The sequence below is a fragment of the Protomyctophum bolini genome (assembly GCF_963924005.1).
Source record: "Protomyctophum bolini genome assembly, chromosome: 8".
In the NCBI taxonomy this organism is placed as follows: Eukaryota; Metazoa; Chordata; class Actinopteri; order Myctophiformes; family Myctophidae; genus Protomyctophum; species Protomyctophum bolini.
This window is the reverse complement of record NC_137869.1, coordinates 4162423-4180640: the sequence shown is the minus strand read 5'-3', so window position 1 is coordinate 4180640 and position 18218 is coordinate 4162423. Positions and strand designations below refer to the sequence as shown.

General features: G+C 43.0%; 1 protein-coding gene across 2 annotated transcripts; it reads left to right on the top strand.

The window, feature by feature from the left end:
- The first annotated feature begins 1016 nt into the window (after window positions 1-1016).
- On the top strand, window positions 1017-17598 carry LOC308319856 (centrosome-associated protein CEP250-like). Of its 2 annotated transcripts, none has more exons than XM_080770082.1 (10): window positions 1017-1531; window positions 2584-2725; window positions 4801-4926; window positions 5212-5274; window positions 6091-6152; window positions 10322-11092; window positions 12299-12574; window positions 12819-12868; window positions 13681-13774; window positions 15509-17598. In XM_080770082.1, exons 2-6 carry the CDS (start codon window positions 2585-2587, stop codon window positions 10476-10478), a joined length of 549 nt encoding a protein of 182 aa, XP_080626208.1. In that variant the 5' UTR covers window positions 1017-1531; window position 2584; the 3' UTR covers window positions 10479-11092; window positions 12299-12574; window positions 12819-12868; window positions 13681-13774; window positions 15509-17598. The 2 variants fall into 2 exon arrangements, with proteins under 2 accessions (XP_080626208.1, XP_080626207.1); XM_080770081.1 differs by having other exon boundaries at window positions 4795-4926.
- Window positions 17599-18218: the final 620 nt, after the last annotated feature.

Below are 18218 nucleotides of genomic sequence, written 5' to 3'. Positions count from 1 at the left end.
AGATCTGCTATTTTTCAATAGCTAAAGCATAACATGATGCTAACACCAAAATGGGTTCCCGTTCAGAATGGGTTAACTATGGATATCTGTAATTCAAACTCTAGACGGGCCCGCCCCAAAATAAAATGGTAAATGGTGCATTTATATAGCGCCTTTATCCAAGGAGCTTTACATACAGTAGATTGTGCATTACATTCACCCATTCACGCACACATTCATCCACCGATGGCGGCGGAAACCATGCAATGCACCGACCAGCACATTTGGCTGTGTTCTAAATTAAAGTGTTAGTGTTAAACTAAATACTGATAAAGATCAGGGGAAAAGATAACTTTTTACAGTAGGCCTACAATAATGTTTCAAGTTTACACATGTTGACATGTAAACAAATAAACAGGCATAAACGGCATAAACAATATTAGTTTGCCTCTTCTGTTTCAATAATTTGATTGCAGTCTGCTTATGGCAAATTAAATTGATTTAGTCCATGGACGCTGATACTGTCTGTTTCTATTTGCCCATTTGCCAAAGAAGCTTGAAATTTACTTTGGGAAAGAGAACATACATAGGCAAGACATCCTTGCACGTTGGGTGGTCTAGAATAGTCTATAGGCTGATGTTAGAGACAACATGCAACACATACAGAATACAGAATCTAACCGGGGACAGTGCAAATGTGTACAGTAATTGTTCAGCTGCAGTAGCCTACAGGCTGCCGCTTCAGACACAATGTAATGTTTAAAGGGTGGCAAGCAGGGATATCTCCTTTTAAAAATATATATTTTTTAAAATCTATCAAATACCCTCTAAAGATGTCCAGAAAAAAAATAGATGCAGCCACAGTTGAAGAAAAGAGTTGAGACTCCCTGTACTGAAAGTGAACAGGCTTGCATTCGGGAAAACAGCCGAACGCGTCATCACGTGACGTAGGCTCGTCTTGCGGAAGTTGCGGCTACGCCGGCTAGCATAACAAGCTAGCATTGCACGTAGCTCAGTGAGAGTCGGGAGACTGTTGTTTATGTAGTTGTCGGAATATATATTAGTTTAAAAGCTAACAAGATGCCTAGGCGTTGCGTTATTGGCCGGTGCAGTAACTCGCAGTGTGATGATGTATCGTTGCACTTTTGGACAAAAAACGAGAAGATTGCTCGCAAGTGGGACCGCTTTGCTCGGATCAAAAGAGCAGACTGGATCATGGGGACCCCTAACCCCTCTCGGAACCCTACATAAAGCTTTTATGAAATTGTAATCAAAGTGTCAGAAACTTTACTACATTTGGGTTCTGCTTGCGGGGCTAGGGGAAGGGGACCCCTAGGCACATATGGGGCCGCTAGGGGACCCCGGGCGTCTCGACGATTATTCCGAGTGATTTTGATGCTATGGCCAGTGGAAAGCTGGACTAAGCAAGCAGCTGAGACTGAAGAAGGATGCTGTTCCCACAATCAATGTTGCCGTTTCTGGTGCTCCACCATCAGCCACAGTTGCTCAACCTTCGCAGTCGCGAGCGTGTGCCATGATGGAGATAAACAGAGTGAGTGTTTACGTGTTATCGATGCATTTTTATTGTTTTCATAACCAACAATACTCCCGATGTTTATGGGCGGAGGTGGTTTACTATTTTCCACTTCTCACTAAACGGTGGATACCTAGATGTTTTGAGAACTATGTGGTTTCTTTATTTGTCTTCTAAATCAGTGGTTCCCAAACCTTTTCATTTCAAGCACCCTCAAATTACAACGCGGACCCCCATTTGAAAAGATATGCCAGGGACCACCATAAGAAGATTTTTACGGCTCTAGCAGTGATTATCAACTATTTTAATTTGAAGGACCCCCGTGTAATGGCATTTCTATCTCTGACAGACTGATACCCCAATTTATATTGTAATATCAATGTTAATTTAGCTCTGTTAATGTACAAATGAACCAACATTTGGACCCTAATCCCTAATAGGTCCATTTGGTTCCATTTGTACACTCAGAGTTAGATACTGCGCTATGTGAGCCTAATGGTAGCTATACCAAGGCTTCCAAATTGTATTTCTAATTTCTATACAAATCGGCTACCTCAGGTCGCCTTTTGACCCTACCTTATCCTCTATACCCGGACGCCTGATGGAGGGGAAAGGAACTGGTTGGAATAACGTGTTCCTTCCACGCGCTACGTCCAACCAGGGAAACTCCCCCCTGTCAGGTGTAAAGGAGCGACTTGGACACTCAGGCATGAAGGAAGCATGAGTTCAACTCCGTTGCTCTCCCCAGGTTGGCGGAGGGTGTGTAGAGCCCAGGATCACATTAGATAATTGACACAGGGGTGAAAAATGGGTTACAAAATCGTGGGATAAAAATGAAATAAAAAACAAAAACAACAATTATTCTAATTTTTTTGTTTAACAATAGTTTAACTCTTGAGAGTGAACAATGAAACATTTGGTTTCATTTTACACTCAAGAGTTAAGGATCTACTAGGATCAATTTGGTTAGCAACTCTCCATCACCAGACCACTGGTTGAAAACCCCTTGTATAGAGCCTTGAGGAATCCATTGACCAATCACCATCATTGCACCTTTCACTTCCTGACAGGATGGAGTCTCAGCTGCTGATTGGCCTGAAGAAGGAGAGGGCGGAGCTCAGGCAAGAAGTGTCCCGCCTACAGGACGAGCTGGCCGAGAGCCAATCAGAGAGACAGGAGGCGGAGTCACGAGCCCAGGCTCTGTCTGATAGGGTGAGACGCCGGTCTGTCTGTCCCAGTTGTACCCAAACAGTATAGTGTCATTGGGTGGCAAGATGGCGCTTTAAGAGCACAGGTCCTCTTCCTGGTGGATGGAAATGACGCTCGCTCGTGGCTGCAACTTGACGTGTCGGCAAAGTGTTTCCTTTCGGCAACAAGGGCGTTCCTCTAACCCTTACAGTACGTTTTAACAGCGGGCGACAGCCAGCCAGACGAATTTTTCCGGGAAGTGCATTATTTGTCGACGGGACCCTACAGGCGACTACTGGCGATAGAGGCGATAGCAGGCGAACAGGCGTAAAGTGGGCGGATGGAACGTCGGCCGAAAAGATACAAATAATTAATCTTTTGGGGGGTGACTTCGCCCCGGCTTTAGTGGGCGATTGGGTGAGAGCCAACGACGCTCGCCGTTGGTCTCTAAGGTCTCCAGCTGTTAAAACGTACTGTTGCGCCATTGCTGCCCCTACAATACGCCAGATGATGTGACCTTTGACCCTATAGCCTAGAGCAGGGGTGCCCATTACGTCGATCGCGGTCGACCAGTCGATCGCAAGCGCTGCGCAGGTAGACCGCTTGGCCCTGACATGAAAAAAAACAAAAAAAACAATCCTCGCCTCGGGCAGGCGACGGCGCGGCGACGGCTTAAAAACCCCCCACAATGCAGTGCCTTGTTTTCAAGTGTGGCGAACGTCGGGTCTGTTCTGTTGTTAAACAAACAAATTAAAAGGATATCTATCCATCATTGTTCATATAGCAAGATGCGCGCGGCAATGAAGCCTAAAACATATCACTTCCATGCAGAGTGGGAAGAAGATTATTTTTTCACGATGTCACATTCCAAGTCCAACTGCGTTTGCCTTACTCGAGCCCATCGCTACATTCATGTGCTTCCCATTCAGAAGCTGATGTTGATTCCATTGCCTCGAAAATAGCAACACTTTTTAACATGAACTCTTCTGCGTTGGAGAATGAGATCATGGCACTGCAGGCTGATACAGTGATACAGTTAAAGTTGCGCGCCCGCGATGGAGAGTTTCGGAGCTTACTCGTGAAGGAAAAGTATCCAAACATCAGGACTTGTGCAGCCTCGCTCACAGCGTTATTTGGCTCCACATATTTATGTGAATCAGCGTTTTCCCACATGAAGATAATTAAGTCCAAATATCGTTCCACGTTGACGGACGATCATTTGGAGGCCTGTTTAAGACTAACTGTCAGCAGTGACTGTCCGGATTACGCAGCGCTGACGGACTCCATTCAGTGCAAGGCTGCAAGCAGTCATCTGATTAAAGGGATAGTTCAGATTTTTTTAACTTAAATTGTATGAAATACTTTCCATTAATATAGTGGTTGCAACTGTATTCATTGATTGCCAGAGTCCTGTGGTGGGAGTTCTGCTCTGGTTGAGTTGAGTGGTGCATTATTCCTTCATGTGATTGTGTATGCTTTTTATGTGTGATACTTTTAATATTTGTAAAATTTTATGAGCAATATGTTATTACAAATTGAAATTGATTGACGTTATTACAAAGAGTAACTTTAACAAAACAATCTCTTCTTTGCAATGTGGGGTAACTGAAAAGGTGAATAAATAGAATTGATTTTGAAACAGTCCTAATGCCTTAATGTTATTTATTTTAAGCAATGGGATAATATTTTTTGGGTTGGTAGATCACCTTGAGCTGGCAATTTTAAAAGTAGACCTCAAGTCAAAAAAGTGTGGGCACTCCTGGCCTAGAGGAAGCATTTATCCCCACATGGTCATTAAGTACCAACCACTTCTACATCTACGTCTCAGAGCTGGGCTAATACTGGTGCACCATATTAGTTTTTATATGTGACGGCCTCTAGGGCAATATACACACAGACTGGTTGTTGGAGGGTTCCAAGTTTCACCATCTTGGGATCCCCAGAAAGGAGGCAAAAAGGTGTGCATGCGTACGTGCGTGCGTGCAGATTATGACTTGGTCATTTACAGTCGTTAAAGTATTAACCTGTGTGTGTGTGTGTGTGTGTGTGTGTGTGTGTGTGTGTGTGTGTGTGCGTGCTTGTGCGTTTATCAGTTACAGCAGACTCTAGATCCAGTCTCTTCTCTTCGGGTAGAGAGTGAACAACATGCATGGAGGAGGAAGGTGAGAGAGGGGCGAGAGAGAGAGGCTCGACAAGCCCTGCTCGTCCACAAGCTGCAGAACAAGGTGTGTGTGTGTGTGTGTGTGTGTGTGAGAGAGAGAGAGAGAGAGTTCCACTGATATAATTGTAAAACGCAGCCGTTTCATTAATATAATTGTAAAACGCAGCCGTTTAATTGATAGAATTGTAAAACGCAGCCGTTTAATTAATATAATTGTAAAACTAGGCCGTTCGACTGATCGAATTGTAAAACGCAGCCGTTTAATACTACTACTACTACTACTACTACTACTAGTACTACTAGTACTAATAATATTATTATTCTTGTTGTGTTGTGTTGTTGTCATCAGCTGTTGGAGTACAGAGATCAGTGTCAGGCTCTAGAGCGCCATCTTCAGGCCCAGGGGAGAGAGGTGAGTTTGACTGATTGAATACTTTATTATTCATAGTATGTAAAAACAGCAACAACAACAGAGTACAGTGAGACACTTGGACTAAAAGGATAGCACAGGGAAAAGAAATAAGTCCTTGTGGTCTTGTTTCCATGCGGGTCCTGTCTGTGCATTCAATTAATAATAATTAATAAACACAGACATTTAAAATAACAACATTCAATATCATCAACTTTTATATACTGTTGATGGTTCAATGGTTCAAATATCCAATCTACAAGCTCACAACGTGTCGATGTAGATCGGGACGATCGGCTAGTTGAACAATCTTTTAAAAAAAGAAGAAAAAATCAAAGAAAAAAAAAGAATCACAGTCGTGTGAAGTGAGGGGTGCTAACCACACCAAATGCAACTCCTTGGGTCCAAACGGTTGCAAAGGAGCTAACGCTAAAACCATATAGACCCTTTGGTGTGGTTTGGGGCCATTGGATTCAATGCGTTGAATCACTAGGGTCAAGGTGGGTCAACGTGGTACAAGACATCCCTGCATCACACCGCAGGGACAACGCTAAAGCCGCCTTGACCCTTTGGTGTGGTTATGGCTTTATAATCATACATCATCATCATACATCACATTTCATGCTCAGCCAATCAAATCATCACAAATGTCATTCGGGCCAATGACTTTTTGGCGTCTTCGCTTTTCTGCCCATATCCTCAATAATATGTACTTGTGTGCTCAGCCAATCAAAGCATCGCTATGGGGTGATCATCAGCCAATCGCATAATAGCCTACACAAACATATAACGTGCATGTTTTGATGTGTTGTTTTGCAGCGAGATGAGCACAGCAACGCCCTGGAGAGCGCCCTCATCAGGCTGGAGGAGGAACAACAACGGTGAGTAGAAAAAAGTAGTTTTGTGTTGCCACAAATTTACGTCATAGTATCTCCCTTCATTGTCAGTGGTAAATATGAGACGTTTGGGGACAAGATTTACGTCATATTCTCCCCTTTCATTGTCAGTGGGGTTGCCTATAGAGTGCCGAAGTCCCTGACGTCACTCACGCGTCCCCATCGACTTCCCCCGGAAGTAATTTCTCTATGGAGAACAACATGTGGGTCATCTTAAAATCGTTTCATATAAGCGTTGTGGTCCAAAAATAAACAAGCTGTCTCCGCGTTATTGTCAGGGAGGTGTGTCGCTGTATCGTTTACGACAGTCAGTCACTCATAATTATGATACAGTCTGTTTCTAGCGAAAATGTAACTAATTCAGTAGCAGTAACGATAGCGTTTTCTCTCAGTCAGTTGATTCTTCATATCCATATGTGAGTGAAGCGGCCGGGTTGACATGTTTATTGTTCAAACACAGTTCTTATATGAGGCGATCTAAAATCCCCCCTATGCATAGCCGTGGGAAGTACTTTACACTAGGGGGCGCTGCGTTCCCATGCACGCGCAAAGCGCGTCCATGGGAGAAATATATGCGCGTGCACATGTTAAAATGTGCGTGCACATGCAAAGAATGACCTTTTTTTTTCTCCCAACGGCGCCGGCGCGCCGCATAACAATGACAATATCATCCCTTAATTTATAAGACTATACATATAGATTTGATCATGACCAGACATACAGTGACAAATGTATATAGAACAACTCTGTAGCCTAAGGCAACTTTAGGAGGATGAAAGACATGATAATGAAAGTATTACAAGTTACAACTTCTCACTTTGGGTCCCAATTTATTTTTCGCACTCTGCACTCACTGACAACACATGAACACAACAACACTCACAGTTAACAGTCTTTGTATTGAGTTTGTGCTTGAAATGTAATGTAATTCTGCAAACTGAAATAATTTCAATCAATCAATCACAAGTTTCACAACTGCTCGGCAGCAGCATGGCAATTTCTTATAATATTATGCTTATAAGTAACATTAAACTTCTTTTTTTTTTTTTACATACCGTGAGGTGACGTGAGCAGCTACAAGTGACAGGTCGAGTTCAATAATGATCCAAACGAAATGTTATTCCACAAAGTCACAATAACGAATAATCCAATTTACATTAACCCAAAATGTCACAGTAATCCTAATCCAAATGTCACGTTCACAGTAACCCAAACGTGGATTTGCGCTCGGGAGTAATGGAGATAAATGTCCTCATGAGCTCGATTAAATCCACTTTCTTGTCATCGTCGAGAATGTTAGAGTGGACATGCATCAGTGAAATGTGAGTGAGTCTTTCCTGTGTCATGGTGCTGCGAAGCCAGGTTTTCAGCCGACGTAAGGCAGAAAAGGTGCGCACTGATGAGGCCACAGAGATGGGCAGACACAGACACAACTCTATGAGCTTTTCTGCTTCTTTAAGGAGATTTCTCGTTTGTGGAAGGAGCTTGGTTACACATGCTGCTACATCTTGAACAGTTTTACAGCTAGACTCTTTTGCGAAATCACCAATCATTTTGAGCTGGAGTTCAAGGCGTTCTGTATCGATCTCATTTGGTAGGTGGAGGCTCCCCAAATCAACTGCTTTCCCCGCTGCTGCCTGTATTACCGCTCTCTCTCTGTTTGCGGCTATTCTCATTGCGTTTTGATCAAATCTTCTGTTCAGCTCCGCCAACACCAAATCAATAGCCTCGTAATATGCACGTCGCCAAATCACAGTTGGTTCGGTGCTGTGCGCCACTGGTGCCAAAGCCTCAAGAGCCACGGTTTGGCGGTACCGAGCTGGGGTTCTGCTCAACCTTGGAGCCGGAACGGGAACGGTATCTGCTTCTGGCAAGACTGCCGTTTTCAGGCCTGGTTGCGATGCACACTTGCGGGCCATCTCGTTAATCTGGGCATCATCTCTCAGTGCTGTGATGCGTTTTTGGAGCGTAGCTGTGCACTCAAGCGCACCGAGCGCACTAGATTTGGGGCTCTGCAGTGTCCTGGCTACTGACTCGCAGGGCTCAAAAAGTGCAGCACAGCACAGGAGACCAAAAAAGGTTTTTTGTTTCATAGCCTGCTTGTGAAGCCCGCTGATCTTTGACCTGGCATCCCCCCTTACAGTCCTGTCATCTTTAAGGATATCCAAGGTGGCCAGGAGAGTGCTGTATGACGAGATCACACGTTTGATGGCTATCGCGCGGACGCACCACCTTGTGGGACACAGGCCTAGGATGTTGACAACCTCGTCTGAGCCAAAAAGCGATTGGTACAACTCTTTTCTCTTTGATGATTCCCTGATTACATTAGCAACACCCCGCACAAAAAGCAAAGTGTCAGCCACAAGACTGACTTCACGTGCGACTTCTTGTAGAACCAAATCCAGCGAGTGGTTGCTGCAGTGCACATACAATGACTGGGGGTTTAATTCTTTCAGGCGAGCCTGGACTCCAGAAAAGCATCCAGACATATTGCTGGCACCATCAAAGCAATATCCAAACACGCGTTCAATAGGAATGTTCAGCCGTAAAAAAACATCCTTTATGCACCCAAACAGTGTCTCTCCAGTGCTGTCTTGTGCATTATAAAATCCCAAAAATAAGCAATGAGACTCGAGGTCGCCGTCAACAAATTGCAGATTAATTGAGAACTGCTCTGTGGTGCTTACATCTGTTGTGCCATCAGCTGTGAGGCCATAAAAGTTACATTTTGAGGCACGGTTGACAATATCCCTCTGGATGGCATGAGCAAACTGTTGTATTATCTCATTTTGAATAGTATTGGACATCCAATTGTCTCGTCGCAAAATCCACTCACGTTCGTTAGGTTTGTCGAATGTGCGTTCAATCATCATCTCGTATAGTATTCCATCACGCATAGTATCACCTCTGAAGGCGATTCCCTTCCTGCCCAGGATTCGAATTGTTCTGAAAAGTAGCTCCAGAACGTTTCTTGCTGTTTGTTGTTGTTTTGCGCAGGCATCAGACAAGATAGCACTGATGGGCACTTGCTTAAGTGCAACATGCTTCTCCACGGCGTGACAATGCAACCCTGATTTCTCATGTTCGTTGAACTTTACTTGTGCTTTACGCCAGTTTACAAATCCCCCATTAACAAATGTATTTCCTCCCCTCACACTGTCGTCTTTTATCAGCTTCTTTTCCACTGCTTTCACGCATGCAAAGCATAGGACACGATCACTCTCCGCCACATAATGTATCCATTGCCATGTTTTAAACCAAGCTGGTTGAAAAGACCGTTTGTGTTTTTCTTTGCCAAAATGCCGGCCTGGGAAATCGAACTCTGGTGGCTGGAACGGCTCCTCAAATGGTATTAGGCTGACAACCATAGGTATGGCTGGCGGCGGTGGCTGTGGTGGATCCACATCGTTGTTGATGTTGGCGGCGGCGGCCGCGGGACCAACATTATTCTCTGCGGGAGCAGAGGTGCTGTTGTGGGGGGCAGCGGTGGCACTGACACCGTGACAGGAGGGGCCGGGTCGGGGAAGATCATCAACAGCGCCAGCACCACTACTAGTAGCTGCTTGAGCTTCTCCTTCTCTTCTAAGACTCTTTGGAGGCTTTGGAATTGGAGCCGGTTTTACAAACCAATCGGAAATGCGTTTTTGAGACATTAATAAACGGTTACTTTTAGTAGTGAGTCGCCGACATTTGAATATTGCCCAACTTGATCTACAATGATGCCCGGATGTAAACAGGAAATACACCTGTCTGTCCAGCGTGCACCGCGGCCCGTGATGACGTGAATTCATTATATTTTGTAAATATTGGACTAAATCCCCCACAAATAAATAAATAAACAACAACATACACATTGTGCAAAACATTGTTTTTAATTATTTTAGTTAAAATGGTTATGGTATATATTTTTCCATTCAAAAAAAATAAATAAAGAAAATACAAACAATTCCAAACAATTCCCCTCCAAACCACTGGGGGTGCTACAGCACCCTCAGCACCCCCACTTCCCACGGCTATGCCCCTATGCGGATTACAATGCAAATAAAAAGTACATGAACCCGTGGATTTATAGCGCCCTCTACTGATGCTGACGTCAGACTTCGGTGCTCTATAGCCCGGCTTTGTCTTATTATTTTCTGTCTCTTCTCTCACAGGGCGAGCGAGTTGGCCGAGATGAACGCCCTCCTCCGAGAGCAGCTCAGCCAATCAGGGCAGGCCAACCAGGCCCTGGGGGAGGACCTACACAAACTGACAGATGATTGGACCAGAGCTGTGGAGGAGACGGTGCAGAAAGAGGCCGATTGGAAATAAATTGCAATTTTGTAGCAGATTGTTCAGGATAACTCATGTAGGATAAACTGTTCTTATTGTACCATTTAGTTTGGTGATGAATTGGATCTGCTTTTAGGTAATCTGATAAAGAGCTTCTCCCAACCATAGGGACTCTAAACTTCCAGATTAAGTATTCATCTCCACTATACGATCACACACCTGATGGTTGGGTAATGAGAGTTCGCTGTGTGTTCTCCATGGTTGCAATCACACCATTTGCACTGCGCAAAAAAGCATGGAATTCGGATGTGTATATTACAGGAAACTCCCGTTAAACTATCCTACAAACTCCGGTAAACTCCCGAATTGTACCATCACACCTGTATGTTACCATATTATTAACTGTATATGCTGCTAAACTTGAGGTTTACGGGCAAAATACAGTGCCCATATTTGCCCGTCAACTCCTCTTCACGCTGTGTTGACCATCGTGTGTGTGTGTGTGTGTGCGTGTGCGTGTGCGCGTGCGTGCATGCTTCCTTCCAGTGTCTGTCAGGTCATGTGACTCAGGAACAGAGCAGGTTGTTGGTGTTGTGGAGAAGTGTGGTGACTCTGAGACGAGACTGTCACTCTGTGAAGACTGCCACCGACAGGTCAGTGTGTGTATTACATCCATCCATCATCCATCTGCAACTGCTTATCCGTAGCCGGGTTACGGGGGCCAACAGCTCCGCTCAGTCAGTGGTCCCTCATTGCCCGGTGGAGTACACTGACATACACACATATACCCAGCCGATACATAACCCCCTATTTTCCAAGCATAGTATGAGCTTTTTGAGGTTGAAAGTGACACTGTGTACTGTATGTTGTTTGTTTTTTAAATGAAGTTGTGATTTTTATAATTTTATTGTAAAGCACTTTAGTACAAGTTGTTGTTATTTAAATGTGCTATAGAAATAAAGATGGTATGGTATGGTATGGTATTGACCTTTGAAACATACTTCAGTTACGTCATCGAGAACAGTGGTTTCTCATTGGCTGGTGGTATAGTAACGACATACATACCCAGCCGCTCGCTGTTCTTGGTCCCTGATTGGCCCAAGCAACGCCACCAATACATACTTGGTCCCTGATTGGCCCAAGCAACGCCACCAATACATACTTGGTCCCTGATTGGCCCAAGCAACGCCACCAATACATACTTGGTCCCTGATTGGCCCAAGCAACGCCACCAATACATACTTGGTCCCTGATTGGCCGAGCGACGCTACCGCCATACTCAGCCGATTTACAGTACTCAATCACCACTGGTCATGTGACTGGTCATGTGACCACTGATATAACCAGTCCATGGCATTTCTTTTTTTGCTTGTTTTAGCTGCAATACCACAATGTCCTGAGGTGGTGGGGGTGCTGATATGCAACTTATTTAATATTTGAGTCATTATAATTCTGATGCTGGATAAACACAGGCTTGTTTCCATTCCATGCCAGCTTGGAAAATCTAAAAACACCAAAAAACGAAATTTAAAGTTGAATTTTATGTTGTTATGGTCCTTTAACCCATTTTGGTGTTAGCATTATGTCATGCTTTAGCTATTGAAAAATAGCAGATCTACGAGTGGCGCGCTACGAGCTTGTAGGTCTGCTATTTTTTTAACTGTCAGGATTTAAGACATTTTTAGAATCTGATCTCAGGTCAAAATGCATTAAAGAACCACCATTCTTCGGTGCGTTAGAATCTGATCTCAGGTCAGAATGCATTAAAGAACCACCATTCTTCGGTGCGTTAGAATCTGATCTCAGGTCAGAATGGGTTAAAACATTAACACGCATGCCATGTGTTCTATGCGTTCCAGGGACGTGTGGGAGCTCAGAGCACACTTCTCCCGCCTCTCCAACTCTCTCCTCTCCACCTGCACCTCCTCCCTGCTGCTCCTCTGTCCTCCTCCTGTCTCCTTCTCCACTTCCTCCTCTACACTGGCTCCGTCCTCCTCCATCCTGGGGCCCTCCACACTGGGGCCCTCCTCCACCCTGGGGCCCTCCTCCTCCACCCTGGGGCCCTCCTGCACCCTGGGGACCTTCTGCCTGAGTGAGATGGAGGAGCAGGAGATGGAGGTCAAGGATGTTATTGGGTAGGCCTTACATTTATTTTGGATAATTCTGGTCCCGGCCTGATGACTACAACATGATGCAAGTTATTTCCAGGGCCAGTAGGTTGTGACCAATCTGCGAAACCAATGTTTAGCCCAAGGAGTGGCCACTTAAAGCATAATGACATTTTTAGTCTTTTAATGAACACATCTGTGAAGAAAGCTAGTGGTAAGCATTTTCTTTTTGGCTAACTAGCCCTAACTGTTGGTGTGTTTTCTGTTCCAGTCCATAATGGTGTCGTCCGCCACTGCTTCCAGTCCCTCGTCCAGCACAAGGTTAGTAAAGAAACGTGTAAGAGCCATGAATTGGAAATGATGTTTGGTCTATGAAATGAGTAGGCTGTCACTGGTGATTAACGTGGATGATTGACGGGCATATGATTCACTTAATACCTCACCTAGTTTACCTGCTTCACACACAGTGAGAGAGAGAGAGGGGGTGTGTGGGAAGCCGCACTTTTGTCGACCGCTTTATACTGCTTATTTTGCTTTTATTTTATTTACTTTATTTTCTTGGATCACTGTGACTACCTTACTTTATGTTTGAGCACCGTTTCAGTTATGCACCTGCCTTTAATAAAACACCTTTAACGCATTGTTTGGACCCACAGCGATATCCTTTTGTTTGCGGAGCGTGTCTGACAACCTGGCCCATCCCATCGCCTCTCAGCGACTTATTTATACATCAATCTCCCGTAGTCGCTCAACAAAACGTTTAGCATTTGTTTTTAGCATTAATGTTTTACTTTTCATTTACTTTTTGAGTTGATGTCCATCAATGTCAGTTTAGTTTTCATTAGTTTGTCTTGGTTACGTATTTATTTAGTGAAAAGGGCTTTCGTTCTACTTTAGTTTTAATTTAGGCTCATAATTTAGGCTTATATTTCATCATCTCGCAGAGCTGATCAATGTGAGCCCTACAGCCCTACAGATTGGCTGGCCTCTAAGCCAATGGGAGACTAGCCCCATAGGGCCGATGCTTAGAGTATATATTAACATGGACTGGTCATATCAGAGTGGTGATTGAGGCTCAACCAATCGGTTATCTCTAAACTCATCTCTGTCTGTCCTTCTGTCCATCCGTCCAGTCTGTCTGTCCCACAGGAAGACGACGTGTCCTCCCTGCTTTCCGTCCTGTCCCAGGCTGAGAGCACCCTCCAGTGGAGACAGCAGGAACTGCAGGTCAGCGTCATTCCAGTCGTCTTAATCGCAATTTTATTGGAGATAATGTTTTTCCATTTTTCGGATTGTCCGTACAATTGGCCCTTCGCTAAACCCCGCCCCAAAATGCCCTTGTCCAATGACAATCCTTAGCAACCGTTGCTAAGGATGACAAGCTCTTAGCTGTCGGTGTTATTTTGCATGTCTGTGCTGTTGAACACATGCAGTACATAGCCCAACGTCGAGAAAGTTACACAACTGACCCACCCATAATAATAACCCATTCTGACCTGAGATCAGATTCATACGCGGTTTCCACTGGACACACACTGGTCTGATTAACCCATTCTGACCTGAGATCAGATTCTAAAAAATGTCAGTCGTTCTTCGATTTAAAAAAAATAGCAGCCCTACAAGCTCGTAGCGCGCCACTCGGTGGCGCGCTATGAGCTTGTAGATCTGCTATTTTTCAATAGCTAAAGCATAACATGATGCTAACACCAAAATGGATTCCCGTTCAGAATGGGATAATGACCGTAGTCTGACCGTGCAACATGAAAACTCCTGTCGGATGGTCGTTAAAAGTTGATTTCTCCCTCTTGTCATTTCATCGTATTTCTAGTTAATTTAATTAATGTCATGCACATTTATCCAGTGCATAACCTATACTGCAGGCCTGGCTGACTAGATTTAGAAGACATTTTGAAGGTTTTGCTACCAGAAATGACCGATTATTTATACGGAGAAAACCTGTCATTTAAAAGGACCACTTCACCACTTTTCAACCTATCTTCATTTAATAGGTCCTCACTAATAATCATGAATAAATGGTGCAATTTTTTTCTACTCGGTCTCGTGTCTCATATGGAGGGCTGTGGGCAGTTCAGAAACCGTCTTCCAGTGACATCATCGATGGGGAATACAAGCTAATAGAAACTGCAGGCTTTCTAGTCCTGGAAAGTTGCAATGCGAAAATGGAAGCCATCGTTCTCACGATAATGAAAATCTAAACATTTTTGTAAAAATAATCTTGTTTAAAAAAATAATCTGCCTAATGATGATGTCACTGGAAGACGGTTTCTAAACTGCCCACAGCCCAACTGCCCACAGCCCTCCTATGAGACTGCTTTGGCAATGTAAACGTATCTTTTCCCATGCCAATAAAGCCCTTTGAATTGAATTGAATTGAATTGAGACACAGACTGAGTAGAAAGAAATCGTGCCATTTTATCATGATTATTAGTGATGACCTATTATAATTATATGAAGATAGGTTGAAAAGTGGTGAAGTGGTCCTTTAACATGCATCTCTATGGGAGAGAAGGACATGGCTTGCCCCTGTCTCCTCGCTGCTAACGTGCCTATTGGACAAGGACAGGTTGGGGGAGGGACTTAGCGAAGGGCTAATTTCAGGCATTTTCGGCGGCATTAGTTGATCAACTACATTTTTTTACACGTGTAGTATAGTATAAGTGTAACATTATTAAATGTGTCAGTGATTTCTCTGTATATTCAAGTCATTTGTCATGTCTGCAATGTGTGATCACGAAGCCTAGCCGGGCAGCGACTGTCCCAATGGCGCTTATTTTAGAAGTCGAGGGGGCGATTATTTACGCAAGCGTATTTTCACAGGCGCGGTCCCGTGAACACAACTTAATCTTTAATCACAATTATTTGTGTGAAAATTAATCGTCAGCTAATTAATTAGGAGGTATTAATGGGTTAATTGATGTGTCAATTAATTATGTTAATTAGGAGCTCCAGACATCGTTAAGGAGGATGGAACAGGAGAAGACGGACATGGAGGAACACACACAACAACTGCACACGCACATGGGCTATAGCCTATATCGTACGGCATACTATAGCGCGCCGTTTTTCATCATTTTTGAAGATTTGACAAAAATGAAAAAAAACGATGGGCTATAGCCCATGTTTTTTGAAATTTTGAAAAAAAAAGTTATCCTCGTTTCTCATCATTTTGGACCATGGGCTATAGCCTATATCGTACGGCATACTATAGCGCGCCGTTTTTCATCATTTTTGATGATTTGACAAAAATGAAAAAAACGATGGGTTATAGCCCATGTTTTTTGAAATTTTGAAAAAAAAAGTTATCCTCGTTTCTCATCATTTTGGACCATGGGCTATAGCCTATATCGTACGGCATACTATAGCGCGCCGTTTTTCATCATTTTTGACGATTTGACAAAAATGAAAAAAACTATGGGTTATAGCCCATGTTTTTTGAAATTTTGAAAAAAATGTTATCCTCGTTTCTCATCATTTTGGACCATGGGCCTGAAGCACTGAGAAAACTGTTGCGCCTTTCTTCGTCCTTCTTTTCTCTTTAAACTTGACTACGGTAGCGGTGGTCTCAAAAACATAAAGGAACTTTGACAGGAAAAGACTCGCTCACCGTATAAACAAAGAAGTAAAACTCCTTAGACTTGAGAAATATATTTTCTTTTATTTTAAGATGCTGTGCTCATGGTGCTCTGTGCTCATGGTGAGATTAAAAAGCAAAACGTTTTCGGTCCTCAGACCTTCGTCAGTGCTATGGTTTTTTACAGACAAAGAACTTGCTTTTAAACAGCTTCCAAATAATACAGCTCAGGTGCTGTGCATTACTAATTGGCAGTGGTGGAAAATAACGAAGTACAATTACTTCGTTACTGTACTTAAGTACAAGTTTGGAGAATTTGTACTTTTATTGACTACTTTTCTTTTGCTGTATTTTTACTTTTACTTCGTTACATTTACAAGGGAAAAATCGTACTTTTAATGCGCTATAATTAAAATCGGACACCTCGTTACTCGCTACAAATTAAATAATAAAATCTTATATTTGTCTTACTGGAGGAATGCGCAGTTGAGAATTGAACAGGGCTGCTCCACTCTCAGATAATAGGGGGGCGGAGTTGTGTTCTGCTGCCTGGCCTGCTTTGAAGACGGCAAGACGCACACACTGTGTTTTTTGTCACACGCATTCAACATGGATATTCACCGAGACACAGTCTTAGCAGAAGGATTTTTAATTTTTGTCCTTGCCTTATGCCTTACGCCCATGCCTTAATATTTAGCGGAAAACCAACCAATAAGTCCTTATCCGACACAAATTAACTAATCTTTCTCAGCCGTCACTGGAGCGCGCATCTAGCTACTGCATGATCATGCACGCTGACAGACAGCAGACACTGTCCCAACTCCTAACACAAACACTGAGGGAACTTGTTGTTGTACACACATAATGTGCCACGAAAAATAGCTTCCAATAGCTTAGTTGGTTATTATCGCTTCGAGGAGGTACGTGTCCATAATATCGCCACGAACGGCCAACAAAAGACATCTCTCTTCCACAGTAGTGGAGTTTTAGTAAAATAGCTGATATACAAGCTCACAACTCGTCGCGTCCGGACACGTTGTGAGCTTGTAGATCAGCCAACCCCAGCATGCGGAGATGCAGGCTCTGAGAACGTTCAGAAACTTTTGCCTTCACAATAAAAGCATGCAAAAGCCCATATAGAGAAGGAAAAATAATTCGGTGGCATTTCACATTGCAAAAGAGCAATTTTTGTAAAATGTAAAAAATATATAAAAATTAAAGCAAAAAAAGAACGAAAAAGAACTATAATAGTTTTTTTCAAACGATGAACTTTAGTTCAAAATTTGGAATGATGAACTATGAACGGAACTAGTTCATTTTAAAAATCAACAACTGTGAACTGAACTATAGTTCCTAAAAAAAAAGAACTTTCCCAACACGATGTATGCTGTTGGGGGTTCTGTATTTTCAGTATTTGTATGCTATTTAATTTTTTGGAATAAAGCCACTTTTGACAGGATGACAATTTTGGAAATTAATTTCTTTGTATTCATTTTGAAAATAATTTTGTATTTTGTACTTTGTACTTGTACTTTGTAATTTTTACTTTTATACTTAAGTACATTTTACGCCGGGTAAATTTTTGTACTTAAGTACATTTTATTTGAGGTACTTTTATACTTTTACTTAAGTAACTTTCTTAATGGGCACTTTGTACTTTTACTTAAGTAATTTTCAAGTAGAGAATCAGTACTTCTACTTAAGTAAAATATTTTTGTACTTTTTCCACCACTGCTAATTGGTGACATCACCAGATTGTGGGCGTGGACATTACAGAAGAGATAAATATACAAAATCAAAGTTATATAATGAAACAAAAATATATTGCATACATCACATGTTGACAGACTTATATAATCACTTTTTGAGTATAACTTTTTACTCTATAGGTAGCACTGGAGGGAGAGATCTTCATTCAAGCCACCTGGATTGACAGACTTTAAATAAAAAATCCATCTAGATTCAGTTTGGAGGAGTTTGGTGTCTAAATCACCCCCTCTTCTAGATTTCTTAACTTGATCAATAACTGTGTAAGACAGATCTGCTATGGAGTGACCGGCTTCATTGAAGTGTCTGGCG